Source organism: Aureobasidium subglaciale, assembly GCF_000721755.1.
Source record: "Aureobasidium subglaciale EXF-2481 unplaced genomic scaffold scaffold_14, whole genome shotgun sequence".
NCBI classification, from domain to species: Eukaryota; Fungi; Ascomycota; class Dothideomycetes; order Dothideales; family Saccotheciaceae; genus Aureobasidium; species Aureobasidium subglaciale.
Genome location: NW_013566981.1, coordinates 467,288 through 481,866, shown reverse-complemented (window position 1 = coordinate 481,866; position 14,579 = coordinate 467,288). Strand labels below are relative to the sequence as shown.

Sequence of the window (14,579 nt, the reverse complement as noted above, 5' to 3'; positions counted from 1 at the left end):
TCATCTCAGGCTTCAGATACATTGAACTCACCAATTTCCACACCACATTCCTGGTACGCCTCTTCGCTGGTCTCGAGCACGCCCATCGACCAAGATGTCGGCTGGCAAAGCGCAATCGATACCTGCGACACCGCTTGGCGACACTGGCCTTCCTTCAGATGAGCGACGCGCCCAAGAGCTTGATCAGTACTATACACCTAGCAACAAGTCAGTCTTACGCCTGACCGAGCGAGACTCTGCACTGCCTGCACACATGCAGCTCATATGCTGGCGTCTTGGTATGCGAAGAGCACTCGTCAGCCTCATCGACCGAGACACCCAGTACTATGTCGCCGAATCGACAAGGACGATGGATTTGCACGATCCCTACAAGTTTGCGGACGAAGATGACGGACCCTTGGCTCTCGTGGGTATTGTATTGACCTGTTGAACACAGCGCGCTAATACCCTTCTCCAGAACGAGAGTCATCCCAAGACAGGTATCCTGTGCGCTGAAACAATTCGAGCTGTGGTCGGGGCTGCCAAACAACCTGCTTACTTCGAGATTTGCGATTTGGGCGCTGACCCTCGGTTTTCTAAACTCAACATTGTGGAAGACCTCAAACTCGCCTACTACTGTAGTGTCCCTATTCGTACAAGTAACCAGATTGTCATTGGGACTGTCTTCATCTTGGACGACAAGGTTCGAGAGCCTATCTCCCTTGAGCATGTTTTCTGTGAGTTATCATCATCGCTCTGACCGACAATCAACATATCTGATCTTACCCCCTCCTCATCCACACTCTCTTCCTGTCTCGCGCGCTCATGAATTTGAATCCACAAACCTTATCGTCACTGTGCGCTGAGCCTATATGTACATGTTACTGACTCTTCCTCGAGTTCTAACATCAATGGCCGACAACGTCATGGTCCACTTGGAGAATCGTAAGCAACATATGGACGTGATCCGTATCATGAAGATGAACAAGTCTCTGGCATCTTTCATGGATGCTCATCAAGATGAGAGAGCGCAAACGCCACCAGGAGAGCCTTGCATCAAAGAACCCGACCCTACACAATCGACCGAATCTGTCAGTCGGTGTAGCAGCACTGGCAAATCTTCCGAAGACGAGCTTCCGGAAGGCAATGGCGGGAGAGAGTACAACGAGATTTTCAGCCGTGCATCCGCCTTGCTTCGGCAGTCTCTATCCTTGCAAGAGCATGGTGGTGGAGTGATCTTCCTTGACACAGCAGCCAAGCAATCAGGAAGGAGTATGGCTGCACATCGCCCATCTAGACGTCAAAGCGGTCCAAAGCGTGACTCTTACAAACTCACGGCCAGTAACGGCCCACCTGCACGCACTCCCCCAGACGAGGGTGGAAATGGTGACGAATGTTGCATACACGCTGCCATTCTCGCTTGTAGCGTCTGTGTTGCGTCATTTGGCAAGCCTGATGATACGTGCCCGCTGGACGAGACGACGCCTACCAATATACCTGTCAAGGCTCTCTTGAAGTTCATCAGACGAGCGCCAGCTGGACAGATTTATCATTTCCCAGAGCTCCGCGACCCCAGGACTAGTGATCTAGTGAACCATGCTGATTCGCCACACCAAGGCAATGTTGAAGAGACCGACATCAGGAAATTGTTCTCGCATTTACCAGGAGCCTACGAAATTATTTTTGTGCCCTTATGGAATACGCATCTCGGCCGGTGGTCCGTCTGCCTTGTATATACACTGTCAAGTGAACGGAACTTCACCTTCGAGATCGACTACTTCTTCTGCCGAGCATTCTGCAACTGCGTCAAGGCTGAAATCGATCGATGCACCGTTGTGCTCTCTGATCATCAGAAAGGTGACTTCATCGGAAGTGTCAGCCATGAATTGTTGGTCTTTCTTCTCATTTGTGTTGATATAGTCAATAGCTAACAATCTCCAGGCGATCTCCGCTTCACGGTATCCTAGCATCATGCGAGCTCATTCAAGAGACCGAGATGTCTTCTTTCCAGACGTCTCTCATCGACACCACGGAGAGCTGTGCACACACGCGTCTTGACACCATTCAAATGGTGCTCGACTTCAGCAAGGTGAATGCTTTCACAAAAGATCTATCCGGAGAAAACCTTAACATTCGGCCACACGTCGTCAAAGGTGGTGTTGAACCACTGCTTAGCACCTTTTCCCATGTCAACCTTGCTGCTATTGCAGAAGAGGTCATTGAGGGTGTCACGACTGGCTTCCTTGCAAAGAGTGATCCCAGTATGGAGCTCGGATTTGCTGGAGAGAGATCAAAAAGGAACGCCAAAACGTTTGAGGATTTGGTAGCCCTGCCTCAATCACCTGTTGAAGTGATACTTGACGTCAGTCCGCCACGGGACTGGACCTTTGTTACCCAGCCTGGATCTTATAGGCGTACAATCATGAACATCTTCGGCAACAGTTTGGTCAGTCTTTCCACTTCCGAGATCATCCACCAAGCGTGCATCTCTTGCTAACAGACGCTTACAGAAATATACGGTAAAGACTGGTCAACATTATCGAGCATCCCAGTACTGACAAAGATCAGGAACACGGCTTCATCAAGGTGTCTCTTAATTGCGAAGAGATGAGCATGAAGGAGTCAGAGCCCGCCATGGCCATGGTGGAGCTAAAAGTCGCAGACTCAGGCAAAGGCATTTCTCAAGCTTACATGGACACGAAGGTGATTACATGTTCTTACCACCAAGAGTACTCTGCAGGAAAATGCTGATTTGATGTTCTAAGAAAGATGTTCACATCATTCGCCCAGGAGAACCCTCTCGCTCCCGGAACGGGCCTTGGACTGTCTCTGGTGAGGTCGCTGGTCCAAATGATGAATGGAGAGATTTCAGTGCAATCTGAAGTCAATCATGGTACGACTGTCACAGTCCGCATACCAATGAAACGTTCTGGGTCAGGAGAGCCCCGAGACGGATTTCACAGGCCCAACGAAGACGACATACAAGTCTTGCGCACAATCCAACCTCGACCTCAGATTGTGAATTTTCAACAAGACGTACTGCCAGATGATACGCCTCAGAAAAGGGAGGGCTATGAGATGCAGAAGCACGCATTGGCTGCCTGTATCAATGGTTGGTACAAAGTTGAAGATCTCGACGACTGGGATATGAAGACCAAACCTGACATTGTCTTGGTAGACGACGTTCATCTCTTGGCCATCACGGAGCACTTGCAACTTCTGGAAGAGTTTGACGCCGTGGTTATGATCCTCTGTTCCGATCGCTCCAGAACCACAGCCATCTCGAACAATGTCAACTACCCCAAGCTACACGTCATGCCAAAACCATTCGGACCGTTCAAGCTTGCAAAGGCTCTAAAGCACGCGCTCGACAAACGTGGTCCTACCGAAAACTCATCTTCCGTCCCCGCGTTAGTAGAGGAGATAGGACCCATTCCGGAACTCACACAGCTAAGCCCGACCTTACGACGAAGTCCGTCTCACTCACAAGATTTGTCAAAGCGAATGAGAAAGCCCTCGTTCGGTGGAGGCTTTCCTTTCCCATCAGTGACGATTACTTCAGCTCCTAATTCACCTACACTGGAGTTTCAGTCACGAACTCCATCTATCCCAGGGATCACGCCTCAGATAGAAGTATCCGGAACTCATCACAGGCGCCTCAAGACTTTGGACGTGCCGCTGTCCGAACAGCAGCCTCTAAAGAGACACGATGAGCTTGTAAGTAGCCGCAGCGAGGGCCATATAGACCGTGCCTATTTCAAGACTATCAAGCCAAGGATCCTGCTAGTCGATGGCAACGAAGTCAATCTCAAGCTTTTGCAGACCTTCTTTGTCCGTCGCGACTTCAAGGATTTAAGGTTGGCACGAGATGGCAGTGACGCAGTCAAGGTATGCGAAGATGCACTGCTTCATGAAACTCCATTCCAGTTGATCTTCATGGACATCAGCATGCCAGTAAGTGATGAAGGCGCGGGAACACTGGGGCAGACATAAGCTAACTTCACAAATCAGGTCATGGATGGTTTTGAGGCTGCGAAAGTTATTCGACAGAGAGAAATTGCAAAGGCAGCACAGCGAGTTGATCAACCTATCGAGACGTATCAGAGCTTGATCATCGCTTTGACAGGTAACGCAAGTGCAGAAGACCAGTCCAATGCCTTCACGCATGGCATGGACATGTACATGACGAAGCCAGTGTCTCTCAAGGAAGTGGGAGAATTGATGAAAGCTTGGGAGGAGAAGGCGGCAGTTTATGGCGCAGATGGTGCACGGTCAGCACTTCTCGAGAGCAATTCCGCTGCGGGTGAAGGATAAGGGTTGCTTTTTGTGTTTGCAACTTCGCACAAACCTGTGATGATCGGGTATTCTTAGGCTTCCTCTGACTGATGGTAGTAGACCTACTTGATAGTACTGAGGATATCGAATGACAATGCATTCCTCTTGAATCTCTCTAAACCTTTCAAACTCGAGAACTTGTTCATGCGAAGAAGACCAGGGACTTGCAAGAGTTTAAAAATTACGGCCAGTGTAGAGCTTTACTAACCTTCTCGCTGAAGGCGGCGATAGCCATATTAAGAAGGCATCTCAGAGTCATACCGGTAGTCACTTTCAGATCCAGGATGGTTCGACCAGAAAGTGGACGGCCCTGAATTTTAGACAGGGCGAATGCACAGACCAGATGCACCTCAGGCAAAGCCAAAAACCTGCCGCCCGCCGAGGCAGGACACAGATGTCAGAAGCAGATGCAGATGCGCCGCACAGCACACACGACCGCGCGGCTACGAACCATGCAAGACCAAACAAGCTTCCTTTCCGGAGAAAAGACTGATCTCAAAAATGATACCTCCTGTTCACGCATGTCTTGGGTCAATTACAAGATACTCTAGAACTATTGCCCCTTTATCACACCCGCTGGTTGTCGTCGGGTGGGAATCTGGCGGGAGGCTTGTATAGCCTGCAAGATGAGCGAAGAAACCGTTTGTGAAGAAGGAGAGGTTTAGAGTGGGGGGGGGGGGGGGGGGGGGGGGGGCAAGTTCGGGGGTCAACCCGGGGCGATCCTCTACTGGGCGGTGCGCGGTTCACCGCTGGCTAGAATGGGGGGGGGGGGGGGGGGGGGGGTTGAGGGATGGGCGTGTCGAGTTTAGAGGGTTGGATAGGCGGATGATGAGTAAGGTAGCTACAGCTAACCATCAATGCAGCACTTTTGGACACGACTCTGTCTAGAATGTCCAGTGAGTTATGTCACAGTTTCTCTACTCTTACTGTCTTGTGAGGAGCAGTGGTGGTGTCGAAAGGAAAAGCAATCAATCGAAATCTCGTTCATCAAATTTTAACATGACGTGGAAGGGTGGAAATATGGTATGACGGCGCTCTTCAAATATATGAAAGAGTGTGATTTGGTTGCACTTTGTGCCGCTTTTGATGACTTCAAGATGATGGAAATGAGAGATATTCGATGTCTGGACTGCTGTGATAGATGAGGATAGGCAGACATACGGTGGAAGACCGTTGTGGAGAGGGTGTAACGTTGTGGAAATGTAAGAGATACTTGCCATGACGACGACGAGGGGACAGGAGTTGGACGGACGTGTTTGTCGAGTGAATCAGGGTGTTGGACTCCTGAGGTGTAGATAGTCGATCTCGAGATTGTGGCCATGACGGGTAATCAAGCATGGTATATTGCTGATAGAATGAACATGGAAGCAGTCGAAGATGCATAGAACAAACAGATCCCAAGGTCTGGTGGGTTTGATGATGTCTGGTCCGACGGGTGAAATTAGCTTGTTCATGGCACGTGCGCTCAGCCAGACAGAGTTTGAGCCGGCCGAGCTAACCGGAAATGCTCAGGGGAAGGATAGCACGTTTCACAACAGGTGCTTTTGGCTGCCTCATCGCCGTTGATGGGTTTCTGAAGGGTTGCTACTTGGTTACTCGAATCGCAGGTAGTGGTGTGCTCCTGAAGCTGCGCGGTCCACGAAACGAACGACATTTGCAACGTTCTGTTGAAAACTATTGCGAGCGAGCGATATTATCAGTCTCCATTCCTTTGGCTGTGTCTCGACGCGTCCCTTCCTTAAGCAAGCGCCTTTTTCCAGACCAACTCGACCCGGCATACAGTAGCAATACCGTAGGCTGCTTATTGTTTTCTGCATCACTCGTCGAACCGACATGTTATAGACAAACACAGGGATTGCTGGTCACCCTCAATTGCATTTTACACCGAGACACGACATCATACACCTACAAACATCAACAATGACGCTCGAAAAATCCGTCGAGACGCCTCTTTCTGGCTCCTTTTCACACTCCCACCACGCACATACAGACTCTCTGGTCAGCGTGCCACTCACAGACTCGGTTCTAAGCTCTCCAGTAGAACAATCGACCCCAAGAATTGGCGGTCACGACGATGACGAAGTAAGCCAAACGACCGCGTCTTGACCCAAACCTTCGAGTATTGATCCTTTTCACAGCACATGGCTGCTCTTCTCGCTCGCCTCGAAATGGAAAACAACGCCCTCGCTACCGATCCCAAAGCTGGTATCACCACCGTAAACATCTCCAACCACGATCGCAATGTTTCCATGGGCGGTGCTTCGCTGCTCAGCCTACACATTCCCAAGGAAGCCCTCGGCATGAGTCTTGGTGACTTTTGGGCTTTCGTCACACGCGACTATGAAGAGGCTTTGATATCCATGCCCACCATGACACCAATCATGATACATAAAGGAGTTCCTGACTTCTTAAGGCCGGTTGTTTGGGGTGGCATTGCTGGTGCACGCGAAGAGAGACTCTACTCGGAGTTCGATCGACTACTGGCACAAGTTGAGAGCGAGCCACCAACCTCGGACACTATCATTGACAAGGACATTGGCCGCTGCTTCCCAAGTCATCCTCTCTTTGCCCAGGCTGGCGGCGAGGGTCAGACTATGCTAGGCCAAGTCCTGAAATGCTACAACCTGTACGACCCAGAGATTGGCTATTGCCAAGGCATGGGCTTTATTGTCGGTATTCTTCTCATGAAGATGGATGCAAGAGACGCCTTCTGTGTCTTTGTCAGACTTATGGAGAACCACGGCCTCCGCGACTCGTACTCACATTCTCTTACTGGACTTCATTCACGCATATACCAGTTCCAGCAATTACTTACACCTTTAGCTACTAAACTGGTCTCACACTTCAAGGCCTTGGGTGTTGAATTCGCCTATCTTTCACAATGGTTTATGACCATCTTCGCGACGACATGTCCCCTCGAAACACTCTTCCGCATTTACGACATCATTCTGGCTGAGGGCGCTGACGAGACCGTCATGCGCGTCGCCTTGGCCTTGATTCTGAAGAACGAACAGAAGTTGCTGGCTATGGCTGAGTTGGAGGACGTATTGCAGTTGCTACTGTCTCGCGAAATCTGGATGCCATATGAGAACAATCCCGATCAACTCATCGAGGAGGTCACCACTCTCTTCAAGCAAGTTGTTACTCGCGACGCTCTCGACAAGCTAGGCAAGCAGTTCTTCAAGCAAGCTGAACGAGGCTCTGCAGACAGGACTGTACGCGCACTAGGCTTCACCAGCACTTACGGAAATGCTTTCAGATTATTCGACTTCTGGTCGACATCCAAGAGTGACTCCTTGTCGCCAGCTGCACCTCTTCGCCGCAAAGCATCTGGACAATCGCTTTCAACACTCAACTCCATTTCTGGAAGTGGAGCTAGTATGATCAGCACTGACAGCTATGCTAGCACTGCACCAACTGAAGTCGACGATCTTGAAAGAGACAGTGCTACGCCGACCAAGCCTCACAGATCTTTCATCTCGCAAGACAGGAACTTGCACGAACAGGTAGAAGGTCTGTTGATTGCTCTCAGCGAAGTTCAACGCGAAGCTGCTCAAACGGCGGCAAACCTGCAACGAGAGGAAGCAAGAGGAATCAGAGCACAGGAGATTGTTGGTGATCTGCTTGAACTTCTCCGCGAGAAGAAGACGGTAGACGCCTATCGCAGACAGCGTCGCACCACACTACCATCCAGAATCGACCACGAAAAGACTCGGGAAGAAGTTACTGCACTGAAAAGACAATCCAACTTTGTCAGATCAGTAACGCAGAGTATCATGGCCGACAACACGCCTGGCCAAGACAGAGATGCTGGTCTTCATTCGTCTCTACTCAAGTTGTGTGCTTTGTTTGATGCTGAGACATCACTTGACTCCGACAGTGGATCCGAGACTGGAGAGACAGCGCCTTCGCAGGCACCTCTAGCGAGTGAGTACACCATCAAGCTAGAAGCCGAGCTTGTCAAGCTGCGACAGCGAGTGGCTAAGGATCGCGCGCACCGCCATAAGAGGAGAACACTGGACTTGAAGGACACACGACTATCTCTCAAAGGCGATATTCAAACTACCGAGTCGATCAGAGTCCGTCGCTCTCTATACCGTGGCCATGGGAAGAAAGCTTCTCGCGACCTCTCAGGCTCTTTCCCAGACATCACAATCTCTGTCCCTCGCGTACGGCCTCACCAAACTCTCCCATCTCCTCGCTCTGCAACTCAACAACATCGCCCTGGACCTCCACTTCGCATGATCAGATCCCAAGACGGAACCGAGATCCGCGCAAAGCCGCAAAAATTCGGTTCTGCCAGGAAAGCCACGGAGACTGACATTGGAAGAGAAGGGTCTGGCTCGATCACACCAACGACCAGTACAACAACAATCCCCAAGCGCAACTCTTCACTGTCATCCCAAAACATTCTTTCCACGCCCTCTCACGCCCCACCATCAGATGAGACCCTGCTAGTCGAATTAGTAGCAGCAAAAACCCGCGAAGCAACAGCCATCCACGAAAACGAACTCTTGCAGATCAGCCTCGACAAGACACGCCGACAGATGGAGCAGCAAAGGGAGGAGATGCAAGCTAAAATCGATGCCATGGAAGCCATGATGATGGCACAGATGGAAGCACATGAGAATGAAATGGAGAGATTGAAGATGATGGTTCCGAGACCTGATACACCGAGTTCTATGGGACCTAGTCCGATGAATACACCGGAGATGTTGGCGCCTGTTGCTACTGGGGGAGCTGGGGGAAAGGCGGGACCTTGGGGGTGGTTTGCTAAGGGGAGGAGTGTTAGTCACTCGCCTACCATGTAAGAGATCAGATGAGACTTGCGGGTAGTGAAGGATACGAGCGGATGGATTGGTGAGAATTGTATCGTCGATATGTCATGGTTGGCTTCTCGTTTTCTCCTAGTAGTAGCGATGGGTGCTCTAGAGTGCTTTCCTTGTTCTCTTTTTCTCACTCTTTTTGCTATAGATAGAAATGTGTTTTTGAAGAGACAAGAATGTATAGAATGTAGCTGCTGGCAAAGATTAAGTAGGATGTATCAAGAGATCTTTACACCTTCCGTCTCCTCATTGTTCCAATCGTCAGTCTAATCACTTCTTCACCTCTGCATTCTTCTCCTCTTCCTTCTTCCTCTCCTCCCCTTTCTCCCTCACCTTCCTATCCTTCTCCTCCATCTCCTCCTCGTACCCTTCAGGAGCAACCCACCACCCACTCCTCTTATTCTCCTCGAAGAGCTTTTCCTCCTGCTCCAAATACTTTTTTGCGTTTCCATTATCTTCAAAGGTCTCGCGTTCAAGCACTTCATTGGTATCTGCATTGTAGAATGTGTATTCGATTTTACCATTGTCGTTTAGATTGTAGCCTTCGAAGATATCGCCACCTCTGTCTTTGGAGAGGAAGGCGAGGAAGCGGGGGAGGTCTTGGGGGAGGATTGTGTCGCGCATGGAGAGGGCGTTTGAGGGGTAGGGTGCTGGACCTGGAGAGGAGGGCGCAGGGGAAGACATGATGAGTTGGTTTTCGTGTAGGTTTTGGTCCTGGTCGTAGGCCTGGTTGTTTAGGGAGGTTGTTGCAGTTGCAATGCTCAAGAAGAGTGTTGCTGTATTTCCAGAGTTAAGTGTTTTGCGAATGTCATCATGGAAGTTGAAAGTAGTTCACATACTGATAAGAAAGATATTGATCATGTCTCTTTACGCTGTAGGAATTTTGGTGGCTTGCTTTAATATGTGCTTTCTCTAGCAATGCTTGCGTGTTCGAATGTGTAATTGATTTGAACGTTCGTAAATCTACCCAATCGTCTAGTTTTTGAAGTGACTCGAGAGGAGTGGAAAGTATGGTCTCTATGTGTCTGGGTGCTTTACGTGCGTATAAGGTTTGCCTTTTTCGTATAGACGCCCAATCGGTATTTCGGCAAGGGCAGAGGAGGAGGTTATCGATCCTTCATTGTTGTATTTTAGGCAGCCTTGATATCTATGTGTATTCTCTTTGATATGTCAAAGATAGACAAAAGTAACATCAATACAAATGAATTGTCAACAGAGCGAAAAGTATAATGATGTCACGCTTAGTATTGCTAAAGGGGGTATCTTGAGGAAAAGCAAAATGCAAACAACTCCAGACAATGAGTCCTACTCATCATCATTATCTCCTTCATGCTCTTTGCCCATAACGACATCTAGTGCTCTTCTTCCCAACTCTACAGTATGCTCAAGCGCAACCAGTTTGGCCATTGCGCTGATCAGGCTCGGATCCTGACTTTCCACTCTTACCTTCTCTTTCACTCTGACCTCGGTGTTACGGTAAGTAAAGACTTCTTCGGCTTCGTCGTGGGCTGGTGCTCGAGGACCAGCACCTAGTGCATGTGCGAGTCTGTCGCGGAAACCGAAACCAGTAAATGAAGGACCGCCTGTGAGAGGTGTCGAGGAGCCGGTGTGAGATGCAGGTTCAAGAGTGCGAATATGGAGCAGTAGCGCTGCGTCGGAGATACTGAGGTGGAAGGAGAGGTTCGAGGGAGGTGGAGGATCGAAGATCTACGAAGGAGGTCAGCAAAGCAGTCGGCACTCTAACCAGGGGGCTGATGCGCACCTTCTCATCCAGGGGTTCGGAGGCCCAAGTTTTGTCGGCCTCGGAGCCAGCTGGAGATCCTTTGAGGACTGCTTTCGCGTCGCGAATATTCTCATGCAGCAGGTTCAATTGACCTGAGATGAAATTCGCGTCCCCTTTGTCTCCTGTCCATGTCGTCGCATCCACTACATCCAAGCTCGAATTGATCAAAGTCCTGACTTCTGCAATCTGCTTCAGCTGAAGAGCAGGCGCAGAGGGTGAAGTTGAGATGGAGAGCTTGCAGCTCGTCTGACCACGTGGAGGTGGTAGCGAAGCGAGGCGCAGTTGGACGTCGCCTTTGGTGATGTTTGAGCCATTGCGCGTAATGAAGCCTTTGATGGCCTCGCTACGGTGTGAAGAAACGACCAGGGTGCTGCCTTGTTCTTGTGGTGCTAGTAGAGAGCTACACTCCTCAAGTCCGGATTTCAAGCTCGACAGAGTTTCCTGGAGAGCTTCGAGCAGCCATGCAAGCTCACGTTGTCGCGTTTCGTCTGCCTGTTGCGCGAGAGAAGCGGCTGAGACACCTGGCAGAGGGGGCCATAGTATCGTTGACATGGTGGTGCGACTGACCAGTATTGGAGGCGTATACCGATGGCTCAGACAGGGTCGGTGTCGTCGTTGGCTGCCAAATGCGCCTGCCTAGGTCTGGGCAGGCTGACGGTTGTGGCTTGATTCGTTGTGCAGATCCCAGTATTGTATCCCTGGGAACCGTCATCGGTCGGACGTTCGCATCACAGGAATGTACAAATCAAATTTCAATCCCATCTGTCGCCTCTCTTTGTACCTGCAGAAACAACAGGAACAATCATAAAGCCATCCTCCAACGCGATACCTCTTCGACGACTTGCCCATCGTTATACATTCAGGCACGAACGACATCCAGACCCTTGTCTGGACCTACGCACCGTCCACCTCATCACCTCTTCCCGCTCGCTAGCGTGACCGTTCCGAGCAGCCCTGACATCATAATTTGAGTGATCTTGTTCCACTTGCACTCGAACTGGCCCAAAGCAAAAAAGCACAAGGCTCCCTCCACTGCGTCACCCCCAAGACACCAAGTCCGAAGATCGCATTTTGCTTTTAACCACCTGTGACCTGCGTCAAAGAAACAACCTTCCTTCTGAACATAGCACTCTCCACTTTCGCCCTACGACTGCCCTGGTCATTACATTAATTAATAACATATCGACTCTCCACACACGGCAATTGCAATGGCTGTAGCGCGTAAGTATTGGGACAACCATCAGTCTCTTTGCGACGACTGACCATCAACCCAGGTCCTCTATTGGGATTGATTTCCCTTGTCCTCGTTGGTGCTGGACTTCTCTTCCAATTCTTCGTTATCCTGTCTGGCGTGTCAAACACCACGCCTCTCAACAAGACCTACTTCATCCAAGTCGACACTGCTGGAACTTCTGCTGTTCGCAACCCCGCTCGCTGGACCTTCTTCCACATCTGTGGTGTAGTCAATGGCAAAAATGGAAACTGCCGCTCCCCTACTCCCGCTCTGCCTTTCGACCCCCCAAGAAACTTTGGCAGCGACCAGGGCATTCCTGAGGCCTTCATTGGTACCAACCACTACTACTACCTCTCGCGTTTCATGTTCGCTTTCTACCTGATTGCTCTCTTCTTCGCTGCCATTGCCTTCCTCACTGGTATCCTCGCCATCTGCACTCGTCTTGGCTCCTACCTCTCTGGTCTTACCGTCGCCGTTGCTGCCTTCTTCCAGGCCCTTGCTGCCGCTCTCATGACGTAAGTTTGAGCCTATAAATCCCAGCACTGTCAAAGACTAACCACTCTCACAGTGCATGCTTCGTCCAAGGTCGCAACGCCTTCCGTCGCAATGGTCAGGATGCTCGTCTCGGTCGCTACGGTTTCGGTTGGACCTGGGCTGCCTTCGCCGCCTTCTTCATCGCCATGGTCCTCTTCTGCGTCGGCGGTGCGGTTTCCAAGTCCAGCGAGCGCACCCCCCGCAAGGGTGGAATGTTCGGTCGCAAGGCCAGCACCCGCTCCCGCGGCAGCTTCATCGATTCCGAGAGCCAAAGGCGCGTCAAGGAGGAATACGAGTAAAGCAGAGCTAGAACCCTAGACTCTTGTTTACGAGCTTCTTTGTCGTCGTCTGTTTTCACGTTCATGATATCCCTAGATCTATGAAATCTGCATCTCTCGGGATGTACGGTCTTCAAGGATCGGTGTTGACAGCACCCAATCTTTTCGTAATGTCCTCTTTTTTGGCTTCGGTTGTATCATTACTACCCCTGCATTGTGTTTCAGATGCCTTATGCGAGTTACGAGCAACAATACCTAATGTCTTTTTTTACCCTGTAAACATTTCTATTGACCATCATTGTGTTCCTCTTCCCTTCTTGATACACATTATACATGAGAATTAAGAAGTCACTTGCTCTAGCTTTCTTTCTTATTATCGTTCTTGGAAACGTCTTGAATAATGTGCATCTGACCGTGGATAGCTCTATGTATACTTTCCTCTGTGGTAGCAGCCATCTTTCACCCTCCATTCTCTGCTTGAACAGAAATAGGCTGCCTGTCATTAGGATACCTTACTCCCTAAGAATTCAGTTATAGCAAGTCTCACTTCCCCATCATCTTTCCCAATAAACGGTTAAACGGTAGAATCGAAGATATGATGTTGTCGCAAGACTTTGTCTTTGACAGGGTTATGCCATTTACCACTTCCCAAAGCTCTCATTCGCAAATTACGGCCGCCACAGAGACTTAATCATACTTGGGAGTGTATCTCTAGTACATATGAGGTGTGTGCAAGGACAAAACGAGACATCAAGCCGTTGACTGGAGTGTTGGTTGAGATATGCATAAATAACTGGTTTGTAATTTTGAAGCCCAAAGGCATGAGTGGGAGACGCATTCGAGATAGACCTCTTTCAAAGCTCATGACAAGAAACAGACGAACATCCATCGATCATCATCCCAGCAGCTCATCCACCTTCTACCGCCTCACATATTAGTGCTTCCCCATCCTGCCGTGGCAATCGATGCGTACCGTCGGCCCCAGACGGCACGTGAGCTTTATATATCATCTTATAGCCTGATTATTCATCAATCACATCCGGTGTGGTCTAACGGCTAGGATTTCTCGCTTTCACCGAGGAGGTCGGGGTTCGATTCCCCGCACCGGAACGTCTTCTTTTGCTTCTTCACATCCCTTCTAAGGGGTCCGGATAGGTTGTTAGCAACCTTTTCGCTGTGTTTTGAGAAATCGACGCTGAAGCCTGATGGCGAGGCAGGAGCGTCGGGGCTGGCACTTTCCCCCAATTTCTCAAGCTTCTTTCTTCTTGTGATTTACTTTTAGAGGATACGAGTACTTCGCTTGGATAGCTGGTCTCCTTCTCTTTTTGATCGGGGTGGGAATATGCTTTACTGTTGTTCCGTCGCTTGGATTGGCGGCGTTGGCTTCTTTTTGGGAACAATGCGTGTCGGAAGGTCTTCTTTACACACAAGACCCTGCTGACCTTCGTCCTACCTGGCTCTTATTTATACACCTGAACTTTGTCACGTCGGAGAGATGTTCAGGTCCAAGCAAGGGAGCAGCAACATACGAAATGACAAACCTGGACTGTGTCGAAAGGTCGCGTGACAAGCCGCGGAGGGCAGGTAAACTCGCGACATGCTTTCGCAAC

At 50.0% G+C, this 14,579-nt stretch overlaps 5 protein-coding genes across 5 annotated transcripts; 3 read left to right on the top strand and 2 right to left on the bottom strand.

Annotated features, from left to right (window-relative positions):
* Positions 1 to 94: 94 nt before the first annotated feature.
* On the top strand, positions 95 to 4,293 carry AUEXF2481DRAFT_6213 (uncharacterized protein; the record flags this gene model as incomplete). The annotated part of the gene is made up of 8 exons (XM_013487024.1): positions 95 to 406; positions 458 to 716; positions 880 to 1,867; positions 1,921 to 2,425; positions 2,490 to 2,498; positions 2,548 to 2,682; positions 2,749 to 3,933; positions 3,991 to 4,293. 8 exons carry the CDS (start codon positions 95 to 97, stop codon positions 4,291 to 4,293), a joined length of 3,696 nt encoding a protein of 1,231 aa, XP_013342478.1.
* A 1,941-nt stretch (positions 4,294 to 6,234) lies between these two features.
* AUEXF2481DRAFT_6212 (uncharacterized protein) lies at positions 6,235 to 9,125 on the top strand (the record flags this gene model as incomplete). Its single annotated transcript, XM_013487023.1, has 2 exons — positions 6,235 to 6,396; positions 6,453 to 9,125. 2 exons carry the CDS (start codon positions 6,235 to 6,237, stop codon positions 9,123 to 9,125), a joined length of 2,835 nt encoding a protein of 944 aa, XP_013342477.1.
* A 285-nt stretch (positions 9,126 to 9,410) lies between these two features.
* On the bottom strand, positions 9,411 to 10,001 carry AUEXF2481DRAFT_30702 (uncharacterized protein; the record flags this gene model as incomplete). The annotated part of the gene is made up of 2 exons (XM_013487082.1): positions 9,411 to 9,916; positions 9,980 to 10,001. 2 exons carry the CDS (start codon positions 9,999 to 10,001, stop codon positions 9,411 to 9,413), a joined length of 528 nt encoding a protein of 175 aa, XP_013342536.1.
* Positions 10,002 to 10,370: 369 nt separating this feature from the next.
* Positions 10,371 to 11,750, bottom strand: AUEXF2481DRAFT_41339 (uncharacterized protein). Its single transcript, XM_013487131.1, has 2 exons — positions 10,903 to 11,750; positions 10,371 to 10,847 (listed from the first exon to the last, which is right to left on the bottom strand). The coding sequence occupies exons 1-2, from the start codon at positions 11,473 to 11,475 to the stop codon at positions 10,446 to 10,448; spliced, it is 975 nt and encodes a 324-aa protein (XP_013342585.1). The 5' UTR covers positions 11,476 to 11,750; the 3' UTR covers positions 10,371 to 10,445.
* AUEXF2481DRAFT_294629 (uncharacterized protein) lies at positions 11,700 to 13,099 on the top strand. Its single transcript, XM_013487261.1, has 3 exons — positions 11,700 to 12,144; positions 12,198 to 12,672; positions 12,726 to 13,099. Exons 1-3 carry the CDS (start codon positions 12,132 to 12,134, stop codon positions 12,988 to 12,990), a joined length of 753 nt encoding a protein of 250 aa, XP_013342715.1. The 5' UTR covers positions 11,700 to 12,131; the 3' UTR covers positions 12,991 to 13,099.
* The last annotated feature ends 1,480 nt before the right edge of the window (positions 13,100 to 14,579 follow it).

Bases quoted from the DNA above. Each gene is read 5' to 3' on its own strand.
- AUEXF2481DRAFT_41339 (XM_013487131.1), bottom strand. From the start codon at position 11,475: ATGTCAACGATACTATGGCCCCCTCTGCCAGGTGTCTCAGCCGCTTCT. The intron at 10,848-10,902 runs GTGCGCATCAGC...CCTCCTTCGTAG, and splicing joins CCGAACCCCTGGATGAGAAG to ATCTTCGATCCTCCACCTCC.
- AUEXF2481DRAFT_294629 (XM_013487261.1), top strand. The intron at 12,673-12,725 runs GTAAGTTTGAGC...CCACTCTCACAG, and splicing joins CTTGCTGCCGCTCTCATGAC to TGCATGCTTCGTCCAAGGTC.